At 32.0% G+C, this 19,207-nt stretch overlaps 2 protein-coding genes across 3 annotated transcripts; one reads left to right on the forward strand and one right to left on the reverse strand.

The window, feature by feature from the left end:
• The first annotated feature begins 2,465 nt into the window (after positions 1 to 2,465).
• LOC120209743 lies at positions 2,466 to 3,227 on the forward strand. Its single transcript, XM_039208665.1, has one exon. The coding sequence runs from the start codon at positions 2,643 to 2,645 to the stop codon at positions 3,210 to 3,212; it is 570 nt and encodes a 189-aa protein (XP_039064596.1). The 5' UTR covers positions 2,466 to 2,642; the 3' UTR covers positions 3,213 to 3,227.
• A 2,105-nt stretch (positions 3,228 to 5,332) lies between these two features.
• LOC120209752 (probable E3 ubiquitin-protein ligase ARI8) lies at positions 5,333 to 18,059 on the reverse strand. 2 transcript variants are annotated; one of them, XM_039208674.1, is made up of 16 exons: positions 18,052 to 18,059; positions 11,711 to 11,944; positions 10,388 to 10,512; positions 10,022 to 10,127; positions 9,804 to 9,894; positions 9,153 to 9,325; positions 8,699 to 8,803; positions 8,477 to 8,565; positions 7,876 to 7,983; positions 7,478 to 7,568; positions 7,290 to 7,379; positions 7,060 to 7,107; positions 6,840 to 6,911; positions 6,666 to 6,765; positions 6,281 to 6,407; positions 5,333 to 6,087 (listed from the first exon to the last, which is right to left on the reverse strand). In XM_039208674.1, the coding sequence occupies exons 2-16, from the start codon at positions 11,912 to 11,914 to the stop codon at positions 5,814 to 5,816; spliced, it is 1,803 nt and encodes a 600-aa protein (XP_039064605.1). In that variant the 5' UTR covers positions 11,915 to 11,944; positions 18,052 to 18,059; the 3' UTR covers positions 5,333 to 5,813. The 2 variants fall into 2 exon arrangements, with proteins under 2 accessions (XP_039064605.1, XP_039064606.1); XM_039208675.1 differs by lacking the exons at positions 6,666 to 6,765; positions 18,052 to 18,059 and having other exon boundaries at positions 6,281 to 6,418; positions 6,835 to 6,911; positions 11,711 to 12,148.
• Between the last annotated feature and the right edge of the window lie 1,148 nt (positions 18,060 to 19,207).

Below are 19,207 nucleotides of genomic sequence, written 5' to 3' on the forward strand. Positions count from 1 at the left end.
AGTGTATAGATTTCGATTATATTCGTAGTGAAATTCGAGTCGAACTCCTAAATATGAGTAAAATTCTTTTTTCATAGACGATACTTAAACTTGAAATCTTACTTGAGTTTAGAGTCTATATAGTATAAGTATTCAAGTTTATTGAGTTTACGAATATCGTTTTATCATTCAAATTTTCTTTTCTTCACTTATTTAGTTTGTAAACCATCCATCTATAATTGACCAAAATAATGTGTCAACCTACCAAATAAGAAACTAATTAAAATATTATAATATAAACAATACAGCTCATTCACTATACATATATATAATTAATCATTACAACATATATATCAAATAAAATATAAATTAAAATAATTATAGATACGATTATTCACAACGAAATTTAAACTATAATAAATTAAAAAAAACTTACACATAATATACTTATGATAGAACTTCAATCCAAACTCTTATGATCCCATAAAGTTTGGGCTTAGGTGAATGGTTTGATGATACAAGAATGGGTTTATTAGGCCATTCTTGTTATGATTAACAAAGGATGATTGGCCCTAAGTTAAGAGTTGTGTATAAAATTGACTCAATAGGTCAAACCGCTAAAAAATTGGCCCATGAGGTCATCTCCATAATTAATTTGGAATCTACGACATTTGTTACATTCACTTGGAACTCGTCATGTCGACATGATGAGTTTTAATAAAAAAATTATTAGAATTTGTCATCTGACCTGATAAAAATTAATAAAAAAATATTATTTGAACGAATTCATCATGTGGAGGTGACGAGTTTATCCTGTACTATAATATTTGCCGTAGGTCTTAAATTAAAATCTGGGTTGGCATAATGAGCTATTTTGTGTATTCGTTTGACTTATTAGGCCAATTTTCCTGAGTTGTGTAACATTAAGCCCAATCACTCCAATAGTTAGTTGGCATGACCCATTTGTCCAACTTGAAACAAATGAGTTTGGGCCCACTTAAACTCGATTTATTCCCTATTTATAAATTTGAAAGGATTATGAATAAAATTAAGTGATTTTAATTATTAAAGGGATTATTATTATTATTTTTAAAAGTTTTGAGTTCAAGCATATCTTCGGCTGATGTTTTAACGTTCATTGTCAAATTATTAGAATCTTTCGAGTACACACTACTTTGTAAATTAATAAAAGAAAAAAGAAATAATTATGAATAATTTTGATTTATGGGTGTTTGAACTTGCTAATTATGTTTGATCTATTTAAAATCCTTTTTAATCACTGGTGGTGTATACACTATACAAATATAATTGTTCGAACTAGGACCTCGAGGAAGAATAACACTCTTGTTAATTATCGAGACCATTTGATAGGTTACCTCTCATATTTTTTGTATGCCAATAGAAGTCATTAGTTTTATTAGAAAAATAAGAAAATATCTAAAATTACAATGAAAGACTTACAACCATAAACGTAAACTAAACATAGAAGAAATTTGTCGCCTTAAGACCATGCAAGAAAAAAAATTAAAAACTCATCTAAAATATCAATACAAACATATTTAATTATAACTACAAATAAATCATAACAAAAGATAAAATTATTAAAAGATTTACAAAAATCGAACGTGATAGGCACTCTCTCTTATATTTTTTATATACTTGTTTGAGACACATAAAATGGCTAATAATATAACGTTGGTCTTTACTTAAAAATAAAAATGTAAAAAAGTATAGAGGTCCCTATATTTTTGAAAGAAAATCAATACGACCTTCGTATTATTTTTTTCTTTTAATATGGCCCTCTAACTCTGAAAATAAACCTAATGCGACTATTTGACCAACGTTTTTTCATCAGTCAATGGTGCTAATGTGATAATTCACTGTGCATACGTGACAGTTCACAGTGCTGACATGACAGTCCATGATTACAGATTAACATGACAAATGACACGATATATTAACTAAATTGGTAACTCAAACAGGGTAGATAGATTGTCACGTCAGTACCATGAATTGGCACGCCAGTACTATAAAGGTCAACTACAAAAAATATTGGTCATAGAGTTACATTAGATTTATTTCCTAAGTTGAAGAGATATATTGAGATAAAAATAATACGATGACTTTATTGATTTTTCTTCAAAGTGTAAAGACCTTCTATGCATTTTTTCGGAATAAAAAATACAACTTTATATTATTAGTCGTAAAGAGCAAATATCTATATTAAATATCAAAGTTTAACCAATAAATAGTTGATCTAGTGAGATGGGACACTAGATCCCTTAAGAAAAAGTCATAAGTTTAAATCTTGACGTTTGTAAATGGAGTAAACTGGATTGGGAGGGTCGTTTTTACCTTTACAGTACCCGATCTAAATTATTCGACCGATAAATCAGATACTAGTGATTAATTCAAAATATATGTATATATATATATATATATCAAAGCTTAAGATAGAACTCGGAGCAACGTAGCCGTTAAGAGTGTGCAGAAACAAAGTACATCCTCACAACGGTCATTAATAAAATTTTTAAACAAAATTATCCGTTAGATCGCCATGGTTGCCTCCTTATATCTTCCGCTTCTTCAGTGCACTGAGAAAATCCAATCCGACCCATCTCTGCAAATTCATCGAATTCATCAAATCAATCGAAATTCCATCAATGGGTATGCAGTTAAACACCATCCCTCAATCCACAATCACCCGATCCCACCACCACACCCACAAGATCTTCCTCTTCTGCAACTACATCCTCCTCGGCGCCGCCTCCAGCTGCGTCTTCCTCACGCTCTCCCTCCGCCTCCTCCCATCCATAACCGGCTTCTTCGTGATCCTCCTCCACGTCGCCACCATCGCCGGCGCCGTATCCGGCTGCGTCACGGCTTCTCTGGGCACCAATAGATGGTACGCGGCCCACATGGTAGCCACGGTGTTGACGGCCATATTCCAGGGCTCGGTGTCGGTGTTGATCTTGACGAGGACCGGTGCGTTCTTGGGGTATTTGAAGTCTTACGTCAGGGAAGAAGACGGTGCGGTGATATTGAAGATGGCCGGCGGCCTATGTGCGGCGATGTTTTGCCTTGAGTGGGCGGTGATGACGCTTGCTTTCTTCTTGAAGTATTATACTTACGTTGAAGGTGATGGGAATGGGAATTGTGATGCTAAAGTGCAACGTGATGATGATTATAACGATGAGGATTTGAAGGATTGGCCATGGCCTTTCCAAGTTTAAAATTTTCATGATTCTTTGTTTATTTATTTGTGTATATATATGTATATGGATTGGAACTTGGATATCCAACTCAAATTTGTTTTTGTGTTTTTTGGTTCGATTATAATTTGATTTGATTCATTTCGAGATGCTAATGGTATTTTGATTTAGCTTTGTGTATTGACAATAGTGAGAGAAAGAAGAAATTATTTTATAGATGAAGAGGAATATATCCAATTAGTAATGAAAAAAAAAGGAGAATCATGCGTCGATAATTAAAGAAATGAGTGTTATTTTTAGAAGTCACGAATTTAAACACTAACGACTACAGTACGTTACTTAATATCAATTATCAGAAGGTTGAGAGTGTATTTAAAATAAATACTATTATATAATCACCTTAATTTAATAAAACAAAAAAATTACTATTGAACCCCTACAAAATTTTTGGACTGACAAAATGGATCAAATTCAAACACAAACTAGGATGAATGAATAATAAAACGATGGAAATATTATTGAAATATTTCACACACGCCTATTTTATTTTTGTTTGTGTTCGTGTTAACATGCATTCATGACAAATAAGGCAAACTAGGTTAAATGAACAATACAATGGTGAAAACAAACATATAAATTTTAGGGTAAACTACATTAGATATCATCGAATTTTAGATGTTGTATCGTGTATACCATCGAACTTTTAATTTTACCAATTATAATACTGAACTTTGGTTTTCAATTCAATTATACTACTGAACCATTAAGTTGGTTAACAACACGACGACAGGACTACCGACGTACACACCTAACCAAAACAACATCGTTTTGATTAGATTCTTAACGATTTAACGACTCAATGATATAATTAAAACAAATATCAAAATTCATTGTTATAGTTGACAATATTGAAAATTCAATGGTATAAACAATACCACACCTAAAATTCAATGATATATGTTGTAATTTACCCTAAATATTAACCTGAATCACTTCATGAATGAAAAGATGAAAGACGATTCAAACATGTATTAGACATAAATATATAACTCTCGTATTTGTACTCGTTTAGTAATTGACATTAAAATTTACCCAATTTGCTCTAAATACGAAAGTTACATATTTAAGGGTAAATTACATATTCAATACTTAAACTATTAATTTTAATTTATTTTAATACTTAAACTTTTATTTTTTTTTCAAAATTATACATAATATTTAATTTTTATTTCATTTCAATACCCCGTCATTAAAATCTTAATGCATTTAGTACATAAACTATCAATTGTGATCCGTTTTCGTACCTAAAATTTTAATTTTTTCAAAACTTAACGCTAATTTTAAACGGAATACTAAAATAAAACAAAAACTGAACTTTGAGTATGATTTGAAAAAAAAAAGTTTAGATATTAAAATAAACAAAAATTGATAGTTTGGACATTAAACGCATAATTTACCCTATATTTAAACTCGCATAAAAATTCCAAGGGATAGAAAATCATCGGACGTGTAAATGCATGCACTGCGCATCCTACTAAAAATCATCCTAGACAAAGATACCTGAGCATAGAGATGCACATAGCCGAATTTAAATCCGATTCAGATCGGATAAAAATTAATCTGATTTTTTCACTAAGTCAAAAAATCGGTTTATAAAAAAATCGGTTTGGATCATAACCGGTTTGGAGGGCCGGATGATGTAACCGATTTCGGTTTGAAAAAAACCGATTTTTTTTAAAAACCGGTTTTTAATCCGGTAAAAAATCCGGTCATCCAATTTTTTAAACCTCAGACCGGAATTTTTTTCCGGATAAAAAACCAATTTTTTATCCAGTTTTTTTAAAACCGGTTTTTAATCCGGTAAAAAATCCGGTCGTCCAATTTTTTCCCAAACCGGTTATACTATCCGGTTTTAAAATATCCAATCCGGTTTAAAAAAACCGATTTTTCCCAAATCCGGTTTCGGATATTTTTTGTGCAAAATCGGATATTCAGATTTTTTGTGCACCTCTACCTGAGCATATAAGCAAAACGAATCAACCTTTAGAGGATATTTTGTGTTCATTTCAGCATGTTACTGAAAACACAACAAAATGTGCAGGAAAACCATGTAAGACATAATTAAAACGAGCATCGGACGATAATCGAAGAAAAAACCACTCGATATTCAACACCACCGACAACCGATCTACAAGTATTAATGGAAACATCTGACCGAATTATACATACAACAATACAAGCGGGTAATAAATTTAGTGCCCCCGTGTAATTAGAAAGATTACAACAACAAATTATTTATCACTGCAGATGGTCACAGCTCAGCCTATCGTCCATTTTCATTGCGGTCCTACACGTATTGGAATATATTGGAAAGACTCCGATGGAAGCAAGTCGAAGGGTTTTCGGACCTACACGTATGACTATACACAATTTACTTAACATAAACATACCCCTTCGCTCGATATCAGTTTCTCAGGCGTTGTATCACGGCAAATTTGATTTAAGAGATGAAAAGAGAAGTGGAATAAACTTTTTTTGCTCGCCCTTTGGCAATCCTCTAAAGTCCTATGCCATGGAATCAAGAGGCAAGGCCGGCTTGGATCCGGTAATAGCCAATGAAATTTATCGACGCTGCTGGCACATTAGGCAAATGGTTGCCGACTTGACATTTGCGAAGGTGCAATATTCACAGGACCAATGGCCAGAGTCGTCGATATTTCTGCTGGAGCAGCTGGGCCTAGAGGCTGAGCCCTTGCCCTTTCCACTTCTTCCCGTACTGCTACCGCCTCCCATGCCCTTCGAGCTGCCCATCCTGCTGCAGGCTCCACGGGAGTCCACATCTGATAGACCATTTTCTAGAGCTCGAACTAAATTCTCGAAGTAATTCCGTGTCACACTGGTCACGAAGTTTTATAACAAATTAATTTAGACAGAAGAAGGGTTGCCAATTCTCTAACATAAGAGATTTTTCCACACATACAAAGCTTTTGAATGGAATTTTTTCAATAATGATAAGATCATCAAATTCTACATCATCATGAATTTCAAAAGGAATCTACGTGGTGAATATATTTTAAGCAAAAAGTTACCTCGTTAACCCAGCAAGTTTTGTCCGAAACTCGTTAAAATCTTTTGACGGCCCCTCTGCATTGAGGTAAACCTGCAGCTCCTTTTCTGCACATTGATGAAGTCGTTCTAACCCAGACTCAGCCTCACCTGCAAGACAATAGAGAGCACGAGTAGTGCAAAAACCAGTCATGTTAAGGGCACAAGGGGCGGTTTGGATGCTATAACGTATGTACTGCCTGAGGCGGAAGGTGCTAAAAAACACACTTAATTGAAGGTGAACGATATGTGAATTTTTTTGCATCCGTAAACATAAATAAAATAAGCTTAAGATAAATAAATATAATAACAAACTCTGAAGAGTGGTCCAATTTATCCTAGCCATACCTCATAGACGGAGAGCATTACCTTGCAAGTATTCAAAGAACTGTCGTTTAGCATGTTCATATTCCGGTAAATAATATCCATAGGCATATGTCCATTTGAGAACTCTCCTACATTCTACTATCTGCACAATTAAAGTAGCAGTGATGAGCTAAAGTAACATTTAGTTAGCAAGCCAAGCAAATTTCTGGAAATTACCTGTAGCCATGCCTCAGTGATGAACTTCAGCTGCGACTCAGGTTGGCATTGTATGTCACTCAGCTTCTCCAGCTGCAATTGACACAAAATTATCATTCTTCAATGCTTTTGATGGCCTTCAAAAACTATCTTCATGACATTCATGTAAATGGTAGTAAAAATAATCGTCTTGACCAGCATCACTAATAGTTGGTCAAAAATTATACAAATTTTGGCTTACATGCACAGATTGCATTTGCTGTAGATCTGCTAGTGCCTTTTGCCTAGACTGCATCAAGTAAAGAAGAGTTTTAGAAGTAGCTGCAAGTGTTTTCTCACTCAAGTATATCGTGCATAATCACCCAGAAAGTGTTACCAGAAAATAAACTTAAGCAGTCAATAGGATTTACAAACAGTAACAGTGACAAGCATCATCTCATTTTCACTATAAGTCTCACAAGTAATACATACCGATTGGTTTGTTGCCCATCGTTCATAATAATGAGTATATCTCTCCAGAGAATTTTTAGCCATCTCTCTTCGTTTCTCAGCCTCGTCGTACTATAAATAAACACTATGGATCAGAAACTCAAGGAGGAAAGTTAAAGAATGGTGACCCCGGAAATGCTGAATGCCAGAGGAAAGAACAAGTTCCATACCACACCATCTTGCTTTGCTGTCTCATAACGGTTGCAGGCATAAAACCCACCAGTTCTCTCACCATGATCTGACCATGCACCAAGGCAAAGCCTACATATACACATGGTCAACTGATAGGAATTCTCATAAAGAGGAGAAACAACACACTACAAATACAGAAAGAGAAAGGATCATTTTTTTACACAAAATCTTAGGTTCAGCCTCCATTTAGGAAAAGTACTCTTAAATCTTGTTCAGTAGACAATAAAGCTAAACAAACAATTACAAAAAATACAAACAAATAGGACTATTATTTATTTTGTTTTTCAATAAAAATAAAATAACCCAAATAAAATTGCGATGTCAAAGTTTAATCAAAATACAAGCAACGCATATGTAAGCAGAGGTAACAGCTCACCAGCAAAATTCAAATTTACAAGGTGGTGTGCATGTAATATGCATGCACCCCTGGTTCTTCTCAATTGGACGCTTGCATTTTGGACAAGGCTTGGAATTAGCCAATATCCTGAAGATTAAGACAGACACAATGATTGAGAAACTGACCATTATGACAATATAGCATCGAATGATATAACATTGCAGAACCATTACAATATAGCATCGAATAATATATATATATATATATATATAAGATTAAGACACATTCACTTTGTTCACCTCAAATTTCAACATATTCAGAAGCAAGTTAAATGATGCATTAGTATAAAATTGTCATTGGTGCTTATGTATATCATGTACAAGGGAATTATTATCAACTACATGTAGCAAAAAGAGTTCAAAGCAAAGAACATAAATGATTAAGGACTGAATCTAGACAAGCTTTCTCCAGCAAAAGTGATATTCAGATAACAAAGCACTCTAACGCACATACTGTTTACTTTTGGTAAGGGAAAGCAAGCAAATTTCTTCGTTTAGGTGTGCCAATACCACACAAACTTAAGAACCTCACATTTTGGAATGAATTAAACAACCTCGTGTATTAGAATAAATCTAGTTACCAATTCATATTTTCAGACTCTGCACTATTTTTTAGTATCCACTTGCCTACAGTGCCACAATCAACAGGACGGTGAGCTTCCTCAGCGCACTGCAAGGTCAAATGCACACTATGGGTCAAAATTCATGTTAGCAATTTTGAAAGTGAAATAAAATCAAGCAGAAATTCTTATGCGTGAATCATTCAAGGTACTATAACAAGAAAGAATGTGAAAAAATCTTACATTCCAACAAAAGCTATATGAGCAGTGACATGTAACATCATAACTTCCACTGCCCAAAATAAATTCCACAGCATAATCACACCCTGGTGCAGGACACCATTTGGTCTACAAAATAGCACATAAATAATTTAGAAAAATGGGTTACAATACCAAAGAGGTGAAAATTGAATAATGAGAAGTTATACATCTATTTCTTTTAGTGATTATGGTACTGAATACACACAACACAGTAATTAAAAAAATAAAAGAAAAAGATCAACAAAATAACATATAAAAAAATATAGAAAACAGGTTTACATAAAATTCATATTTTTATATTTTTTAAAAACAAATGTATAGAGTAAACTTCAAAAATCATTAACAAAATTTAAAAGTTTTAAATCCTACAAGCCAGAATACGCATATTTTTTTGGGATAAAACAAACCAGAATATGCATATCATTAGTATTATTACCTTCCTATTGTCTTCAACATAAGATCTAATGAAATAACGGAAGTACTTCTCTCTGTCTTCTTCAGAAGCCAATGCGCTAATCATATCTTGACCAACAGCAGCAGCACAGGATGGATCAGGACATCGCAACATCAAACATCCAGGACCATCATTGATGGCTGTGCTAATATAACCTAAGCAAGAAAACAAAGGTATGTATGAGAGAATTTCACAAGAAAATATGAAAAGGTCGGTAAATACACAACTTCAAATAGCTTTGCATATAAACTCAGACAGAAAAATCATTGAGATGAAGGTCAGTTCCATGGAAAGGTTAACAAAGTACAGCTAGAATGGTTAAAATACTGTCAGGCCAGCTACTGAGCTTAACAATACATACAGCTAAAGTACAATGTGGATAATAATGTACAGGGGCACTATTAAGCTGATTAATAGCTCCAAAATATGGAGTATTCATTATAATCAGGATAAATAATAGAAATAAATAATTATTCGCACATCATTTATCCCTTTACCCCTTCAAAGCCAGCTGAGCATGTGCAGTCATTGCTTTGACCAAAAAAAGATTTCCAAAATCTGACCTATAACTTCTTGAAACAACATCAAAACTAAAAACCAAAAAACATAAAGCATAGGTGGATCAAAACAGACCTGCCCAGCAAGATTTACAGAAAGGATGACCACATGCAGCAGCGTGAAGACTATCATAGGAATAGTTTTCGAAACATATCCCACAAATCATCTGCCAGAAAAAGAAATGTGAAGAAAAATAAAAGTTATAAGGAGTAAAAGAGCACAGACCGAACAAGCATAGGAAATCCTAGCTAAAAAAAATGTGAAAACTCTTGGTTGAGTGTTCCACAACTCACTTCTCTACCATCAAGAAATGGAACTACAGGCTTCTCCAATAAGCCAACAGACCTGCGAACCTTCTCCTCATCTGCAAACCATTCATCGTGTACTTTGCTGACGCTCCTTTAAGTCCAAAATGATCATAAATCATTTACAACATCAAGCCGCCAAATATATCATTGTCAATAGATTACAAAATAGACCCTTATTCATCAAAACAGAGAACAACAATGCTAATTTCACTCTACATTTACAGAGATGCAGTTATAAGTCCATTAAAAATAATTTTGTAAATAAGTAAAAAAAAACTAAGCAAAATTTGAAAAGGAACATAAGGAAAGAGATTTCAATTAACATAATTTAAATCAATCAAGATCACTCACCAACTATAGTACCGTAGAAGGATGCTTGCTTCAACCTTTGAGATGGAGAGCACAGTATATATCCTCATGATATCATCTTCTTGATGCTGGCGAATATCTACTTCACTCAAAATGGTATAATTTTGCTAAGACAAAAAGAAACATCAGTTTAATACAAACTGCTTTGGAAAAACAAAATAATTAACAATAGAAGCGCTCAAAAACCACAAACTTTTATGTACACAAGGTTGAGAAAAGATATAAGCTTGGAGGGAGGGTTAATAGCAAAATAGCTGAATGCATGCTGTGCAAAGTGAAGCAGAAATGATCACATTTGCAAGACCAATTATAAGAGTGACAAAGAGAAGTTGCTTCAATTTTAGACGTTAGATAGGGCTGTAAGTTTACTATGCAGCATTAGAAAAACTAGGTTTTTCCAACATTCACTATGAACTGTTCAGTAATCTTAGTATTGATATAATCTAATAGTTCATTTTAAGTAAAAGCTTCGATCTTAGAAGCAAAAAATAAGTTCATTTTAAGTAAAAGCTTCGATCTTAGAAGCAAAGAAGTAAATTCCATTCACAGTTGAGGTCTCCTTTCTAGTTATTAGGATTCAATGACACAACTTGCATTAAACCAAATCCACCAATGAAATTCAAAATGTTTTTGTATATTGTCAAAAAAATTGAAAAACAAGGCAACACGAAAATCAAACACATTCCTGATAGCCAAAGCTTTGCAAGCACTACCTCAACAAAATAAACTACAATTTGTCTAACATATACAATCTATGTCAACCCTATTCTTGTAGTTAAGGGTAATTCGCAAAATCATACATGATACACCCAAAAAAAATTATTCAAATTAGTACGGAGTAATTATACCCTAGAGTTCGCATCTGTAACGAAAAAAGTGGACAGTTTACTAGTTCTTGTTAAGGTTGATAAATGACATGAATATAATTGGCAATTTATGTAAACGGAAAAATAAGTAACTATTTTTAGAAATATGGCTTTTTAAAAATATATACAGAATTAATAGAAAGTTGAAACATATAATTATCCTTTGTTTTTCCCTTTCGAATTTTATGATCTTATCGGTTCTTTTGTACTTCCACATTCAACATTTGAGCTGGTCACTTAGCTCGTCCTACCTCATACCAAACTAAATATTATAGATTCGACAAACATCTTAACCAAAACCAGACCAAATCATGAAATGATGACAAAATACTCTAATTAACACTAACAAAAGCAAGGTGACTAGAGTTTTAAAATTCCAAAAGGAAAATTGAAAAACCAGCGAAAACAAAGAAAAAAAATCGAACAGAAAAAGAAATACTTGGTGTCGGTGATAGACGAGATCGTGGGAATCATCGGAATCGTTGTCGATGAAATCGTAATCGGCAACAACCGCATCCGAATCGTCATAAGCACCGACGGGCTCAGCACCGTCGTCGTCGTCATCGCCGCCGCTGTAGAAATCGTCTTCTTCGCCCGATTCGTTGTTGGCGTCGTGCATATCGAACTCATCCTCCGATTCCATTTCACCTGTGCCGCTTCTTTTCTCCTCCTTCTACTTGCTTTCTAATTGTTAAAATATCAACAGGAATAACGGAATCAGCAATCAAATCGAATATTGAGAAATCTGAGAGGAACTAAACCCTAAGAGAGACTAATGATCGGACGGCTGAAGATGAAGATGAATTGCGGCGAAGTGAAGCAAACAAGAGATGTAAGTGAGATAAAGTCCACCACTAATAATGAGTGAATGGCTAATTCGATTCGCTTTTGAGGAAGGAGACGAGAAAAAGAAATGGAAAGTGTAAGTAAATTATTAAGATATTTGCAGATATTTTATTTTTTCTGCATAGATTTGAATCTGTTTTGTTTTAAAGATGATGAATTTTATTTATTTCATAGATTTTAAAAATTATCTATACTTATTAAACGCGATTTGAATTAGTTAATTTAGATCTAGATTAAAAAATTTAATGCTATTTTGAAGCTGTTAAATTTAGAGATGTTGAAACTTCGGTTAAAATCGATTGAATCGAAGTTCTTTAGTTAATTGATCGGTTAATTTTAGGTTCAATAAATTAATGTTTAAATATTTTTCTTAAACTTTGATTATCGGTTAATTTGATTTTAAATCGGTCGGTTAATCAAATTAACCGAAATTATTAAAAATTTAATATATTACTTATATATAGAGTGTTTTACCTTCGAATTTAATCGAATTAATCTAATTATAGAAAATATCAAATATATTATCTATAAATTTAGGTTAATTATGTTAACCAAAAGATTAATCAAACTTTGTTCGGTTTGATTAATTATTTTGGAAAAAAATTCAGTTCGATTAATTATTTTTGAAAAAAAATTCGATTCGGTTAACGGTTAAAGAAAAATTCGGTTAATAAAATTTTGGAAGTTCAGTTTGGTCGGTTAAATGAACCGACTGATTGAACACCCCCTAGTTAAACTTATTGGGGAAACTTTTTTAAATTACAACGAAAATTTATAATCGTAAATGTAAACTAAATATATAATTAAGATATATATTTATAATCATTGACACAAGAAACGAGTCACTTAAAATCATATAAGATTATACGAGGAAAACGTTAAAACTCAATCCATAAAACTCAAAAAAATACAAACAAAATTGACTATATTAACAAATGAACCACAACATTAGATTAAATTATTGAAAAAACTATAAATATTAACAAATCATAATTGAGTGTCGTGAGAATAATATCTCTAAATGTCAATCTCATATCCAATCCAATGTAATAGTTCAGAACAATAAAGATTAACATGACAATAAATATCATCTATTCGATATGTCGTCAAATTAAATTATAAAAAAATAAAAAAAATTAATGGTCAAAAACGTACCAAAAGACGTAGAAATGTATGTGGTAAAGATAGACAAAAGTTATTAGAAATTGAGAAAACAGATATAAATAGACGATGCAATATAAAACAATAAAAAATAAAAATAAAAAATATAAATAATCGACAATTAACATTAAAATTAATGTTGTCATTGTTTATCAAATAAAAAGAAAAGAAAGAAAAAACAAGCGACCAGACAGATCTATTACTATTTTGTGATGCCTCTAAACTTTTATGCAGGTAAATATTATGCTAAGAAAAAGGTAACAAAATATTTCGGGTAAACTATGTCGATAGTCTCTTATATTTTTAGTTTTATCGATTTTGGTCACCAAAATAAGTTTAAGGGAAAATAGTACCTTATTCTCAGTTTATCCGGTTTAAGCCCATCTGCTATTAATTTCGTTTAACCCCTTCTATTTTAAATCCCTTTTGTTGGAGTTACTAACATATTTGAGGGATTAAAATCGAACGAACTGATAACGTTAGGACCTAAATCGGACGAATTAATAACGTTAGAGACTTAAATTGGACGGGTCGATAGTTGTAGTGACCATTTCTCCTTAATTTTTTTTCAATGACCAAAGTCGGTTAGACCGAAAACTACTGACATACCAAATATTTTTTGTAAAAATGCTGACATGAAACTTTGTAAAGAAATAATTGATATTTAGTTATATATTTTCCTAATGTTGATTTTATGGAGTGGCCTCTGAAACAAAGTCCATATCTTACACATGGTATTTTGAGTGCAAAGGGCCCTTTGAATTAAGGGCTTAAATGAACGACATAGGTAGACGGGTCCTATTATAAGAAGAATTAATTATAAAATAAGTGTCTAAACTATATCATTTTTTAAATAAGTACCCCAAATCTTTTTTTAATTCATTTAGATGTCTAACATTACAAACGTTATCACTTTAAGTACTACGCATATAAAAAACCTGTAAAAAAAGCTTCCTAAAGCAAATTAAAGCATTCATCACCTTCCCAAAATAAAGCATCCATTACAAACAACCAGTTTCCGACCGCCTTATGAAGTTCATTTTTAGTTGTTTTATTACTCAAGACACCATGACTTTACAATCTCTTGAGACTTTTCTTTCTAGCATCCATTTTCTTCTTGTCCGCAAGAACTTTCGGCAAACCTTCCTTCTTAGGCGGTGGTGCCCGATATTCCTACAATGCCGGTTCCACTAACCCTGGTTTCACTTGCAGGAACTGTGGATTGTTGATGCTGGTGGTCCGGATTGTTGCCTCCTTTTGTCGATATGGTTGATGGAGCGAGTGGGGTTGGTAATGATAACCCGGCACCGCTTGCTGCATTTTTCTACTCAACATTCAGAACCGAGGTGTTACGCTGCTCCACGTTCAGTGCCGTAGTTGACTCTCAAATAGCTCCTGATTTGAACTTGGGTTTCGGCTTCGCATGGATTCCGGTATAAAGCCTGTGTTAAGGGCAGAAGATTGTGAGAACTGCAAGCCGATTGAATTCCTTCAAGAGTGCATCACTAATACTATAATATCATGTAAGGCGTAATAGAAGACAATAATTGAAAGCTTGATCGATCGTTTGTACAAGTCGAACGACAAAAGTAATATTACCAAATGCGAAGCCATTCCAGCTGGACGGGTTTATTCCCTTCCAGCTGAAGGTTTTATATTTCAGCATCGCAAAATATATATTAAAGAACCAATGAATAAATGTGTTAGGTCTAGATGGGTTGGGAGAGCCTCAGCTGGCATGTCGGACATACTCGTCATAGTTTTCAAGCAGCATCTTGCCAGCCTGTTCATTTAGAGCTGATTATGGAAATGGTTCAATCAATAAACACCTAAATACCCGCAGCGGCATTGGCAGAGCCGAGGAAGATGAAAAAACATGAAGCTAAAGATCTAAAGCTGGATTAACGAAAGAAATTTGCAGTCCTTGGGCAGTTATGATCAAACAAACTTAGAAAAACAGATACAGAATGAAGTCTGGGTCCAGTGGAACTTACAATGAGCACATGTCGTAATCCAAGACTCGGTTCCAATCCTTTTTTAGTGTGTTTACGCAAATTTCACCATTGGTCGCAATATTTGGATGGAAAATCTTCGTCAGGAAGTAGCCTGCAGCACCAAAGGACTTCAGAATATTCACTAGGTGCGCAAAACAAAACATTTTTCTACTTACAGTTGCACCACAAACAGAATCATACTTGAGAAGCCTAACATGACTCAGGTTTTATAACTATATCCCTAAATCTTTCTTAGCCATACCATATACAAGTGTGTCTGTATATATTATATATATTAATATGAAACTATATCCCTAAATCTTTCTTAGCCAACTAGGACAAAGGAATAACACGCAACTAACAATCGAACAAAGAATTAGTTTATTTTCCCAACAATAAAAAAGATATAAATGGTGTTATGCAAATGGCAGAAACTTACCATGCTAAGGGAAGAACAAGAATGCTAGAAGAAAAGGCTCAGAACCTCGGTAAGACTCGTCACACAAAAGCTCAACAACTTTTGCACTTACTTACAGTGAGAATGGCGAGAATTCTGCAATCACAAAACAAGCCATAAAAAGGGTCAGAAGATGAACATAGTTTATACTCCAAATGAAACAAAAACAAATGAAATTCCATTTCTCATTTGCAGTCGAGCAAGCTCAACTAGCATCAAATGGTTTTCTAAAGCCTAAATCTGCAGCACAAAGTAGTCAGAGCAAAGATAATATCTCACTCACAAATTGCATCTATACTACCAACTGCTTATGCATTCTCTTTCTGAAAAACGAATTAAGTCAAACTTAGCATCGCGGTTTGTACTTTGTGGATCGTGGAAATGGTAAAGCAAATGAAAAATCTGTTTGAAACATGCAGTGGCTCATACATTATATCCCTATAATCAGCATCTAAAAACAGGGGTAAATTACACGTCTAATACATAAACTATCAGTTTTTATCCGTTTTATTACTTAAACAAGGGTAAATTTTGTACTACTAGATTTTTCAAAATATAATCGTTGAAGTTGATTAAATTAATATTTTTATTTAAATTTTAATAATTCTTTTATTATTTTATATGAAATTTAAACGTTAACTTTAATATTTTATTCTAAATTGCTTAACTAAATTAAAAATTAACTCAATTATTAACAGGGTAAATTACAAATTTGGTAACTGAACTTTACTCTCTCTCCTATACCACTCATTGTACTTTAAATCTTTTCAATTTCCTCACTGAACTTGATACATTGAATTTTTTGTCACTCAGTCGTTTCCTTACTAACAACGTTATGAAATAGTGTTTTTTATTGTTAACATAGGATTGACCAAAAAAATTCAATGCATAAAGTTTAGTGATTAAATTGAAAATAATTAAAAGTATAGTGAGTGAAATATGAGAGAAAATAATGTTTTGTGATTAAATTTGTAATTTACTCATTAAAAAATAAAATAAAATAAACAACGTCATAACTAGGAGGAAACAATTGAGTGACCAAAAAAATCTAAAATATTAAGTTTAGTGAGGAAATTATAAATATTTAAAGCACATTGAGAAAAATAGAAAAGAAAGTAAAGTTTAGTTATCAAATTTGTATTTTACCCTTATTAATATGTGACATTGTTAAAGGAACAATATGTAACTCTTAATAATTAAAGTATTATCAATTGATAATATAAATAATTAGATTTTTTTAATTTAGTGATAAAAATGACCACTTATGAAAATGAAATTAGGATAAAGTATAAATGGTCCAGATGTTATTTTGTTGAGTCCATCGATTATTAAAAGTTACAAAATGATCACTCGATTATTCATATGTTCCAAACTCATCATTTTCTGTGAAAAATTTGATAACAATCTGAGCTGGACATTAACATGTTGACTGAGATTTGATAGGTGTTTGAGATTTTATGACTTGATTTTATCATATCATAATTCGTAGGTTAACGTCTAGCTTAGATTACCGTCAATTTCTTATAATTCAATAATTATTTTTGTAACTTTTAATAATCGATAGACTCAACAAAGTAATAAATTATTGTTAATGAACCATTTTATAACTTTTAATAATAGAAATACTCAACAAAATAACTCTATGTAGTTGGGGTCATTTTTATAGTTTACCAATGAAATTAACCATTTCGGTAGTTTACCATTCGGTCAATTACATTGTCACGAGAAAGAAAATTAGAGAAGACATTATATTCTTTGACAAGAGGAAAATAATGTTTTTATTTGAGACCGGCCTACACCAGATTCACGGGGCTGAGATTTCTAAAAGCAGAGTTAAGCTAAAGTGATGTTCACGCGAGGGACGGTCACGGGATTCAAACTCGACAGATTTGGACTCGATCAAATTTATTTAGATTGGATTTTTTAAGAAGATTTAAGGTTAAATTGGGCTGAGTTTTTTAGATAAATATTTGGGTTGAGTTCGGATTTAAGGTATAAAATACATGATATGATCCGAAAAATAATTTAAACTTAACTTATATTTAAGGATAATTGTAATAATAACTCACTATATATTATTTATAAAATTAGATCTTTATTTTTATCGAATAAAAATAATATTTTTTTATAATGACTAGGGGTGATTTAATTGAAACTTCAATTATCATCAGCAGTCCTTTGGATCTCAGAATTGGTGGATGTTTCTTTAGACACTTGATGTTTACTTTGTTGCAGGCAGTTGGAGGCAACCTATCTATGGTATGTTTGTGGGAACACGGTTTAAATGGGATTATTATCATGTTGGAGGTTCAAAAATTGAACTTTTAATTGTCATTGGTGACTCATACTTTATAACAAGTTCCTGACTGAGTTGGTATCACGAGTGAAATGAATATTTAGTTGAAAAATGACTTAAAAAATTGGGTAAAATACGCGTTTAGTACCTATCTATCAATTTTGATCCGTTTTAGTACCCAAACTTTCAAATTTTCAAAATCGTATCTAGAGTTTAGTTTATGTTTCATTTTGGTACCTATTGTTAAAAATTTTAGTTTTTTTTTTATTTAAGTATCCCGTTCAAAATTTACAGTTAAATTTTAAAAATATTGAAAGTTTTACTATTAAAACGGACTAAAACTGATAGTTAGGTACTAAATGCATTAAGTTTGAACGACGGGGTATTAAAATTAAATGAAAACTAAATGTTAGACATGATTTAAAAAAAAATTTAGGTATTGAAATAGATCAAAATAGTTTAAGTACTAGATGTGTAGTTTACCGAGAAAAACTTTTTAAAATGGTGACGCATACTATCTAAGGGTGTTTTTGTCATTTGACACTTTGGGTGTAATCTTTAAATAAAAGAATTAAAAAATTAATTTTTGAGATTCAAACACGATACTTGATTACTTTATATACAAATCTTATATATTCCAACAAAAATACTTCCATAAATATATATCTTTTACGTAAAACATTTTTGTTTATAATTATTTAGTGTAAATTTTTAAGGGTAAGTTACATGTTTAATACTTAAATTATCAGTTTTAGTCTGTTTTAGTACTTAAATTTTCAATTTCTTAAAACAATACTTAAAGAATATATTTTGTTTTATTTTACTACCTGTTTAAATTTTAATGTCAAGTTTTGAAAAAAAAAAATTGAAATTTTTAACGGCAGTATTGAAACGAAACAAAAACTAAATGTAGGTATGATTTTGAAAAAAAATTAAAAGTTTAGGTACTTGTATGGGTTAAAATTGATATTTAATATACTAAATGTGTAATTTACCCAAAATTCAATATGTTGAGTAGGTAAAATATTAATAGTATAGATAAAATAAAAAGGCAATTTTTAGTGACCAAGAAAAAAAAAGACAACTTTGAAGTAGTTGTGTAGATATATTCTCTGAAATATTTTTTTAAAATCAATAGCTTTAATATTAATTAAAATAAAATGATATGGTGAATGTGAAGTG

The sequence above is a fragment of the Hibiscus syriacus genome, unplaced genomic scaffold (assembly GCF_006381635.1).
Source record: "Hibiscus syriacus cultivar Baekdansim isolate YM2019G1 unplaced genomic scaffold, ASM638163v2 tig00020118_pilon, whole genome shotgun sequence".
In the NCBI taxonomy this organism is placed as follows: domain Eukaryota; kingdom Viridiplantae; phylum Streptophyta; class Magnoliopsida; order Malvales; family Malvaceae; genus Hibiscus; species Hibiscus syriacus.

Bases quoted from the DNA above. Each gene is read 5' to 3' on its own strand.
- LOC120209743 (XM_039208665.1), top strand. From the start codon at position 2,643: ATGGGTATGCAGTTAAACACCATCCCTCAATCCACAATCACCCGATCC.
- LOC120209752 (XM_039208674.1), bottom strand. From the start codon at position 11,914: ATGGAATCGGAGGATGAGTTCGATATGCACGACGCCAACAACGAATCG. The intron at 10,513-11,710 runs GTATTTCTTTTT...TTTTTGTCTTAG, and splicing joins TCGTCTATCACCGACACCAA to CAAAATTATACCATTTTGAG. The intron at 10,128-10,387 runs GTGAGTGATCTT...TTGGACTTAAAG, and splicing joins CTTCTACGGTACTATAGTTG to GAGCGTCAGCAAAGTACACG.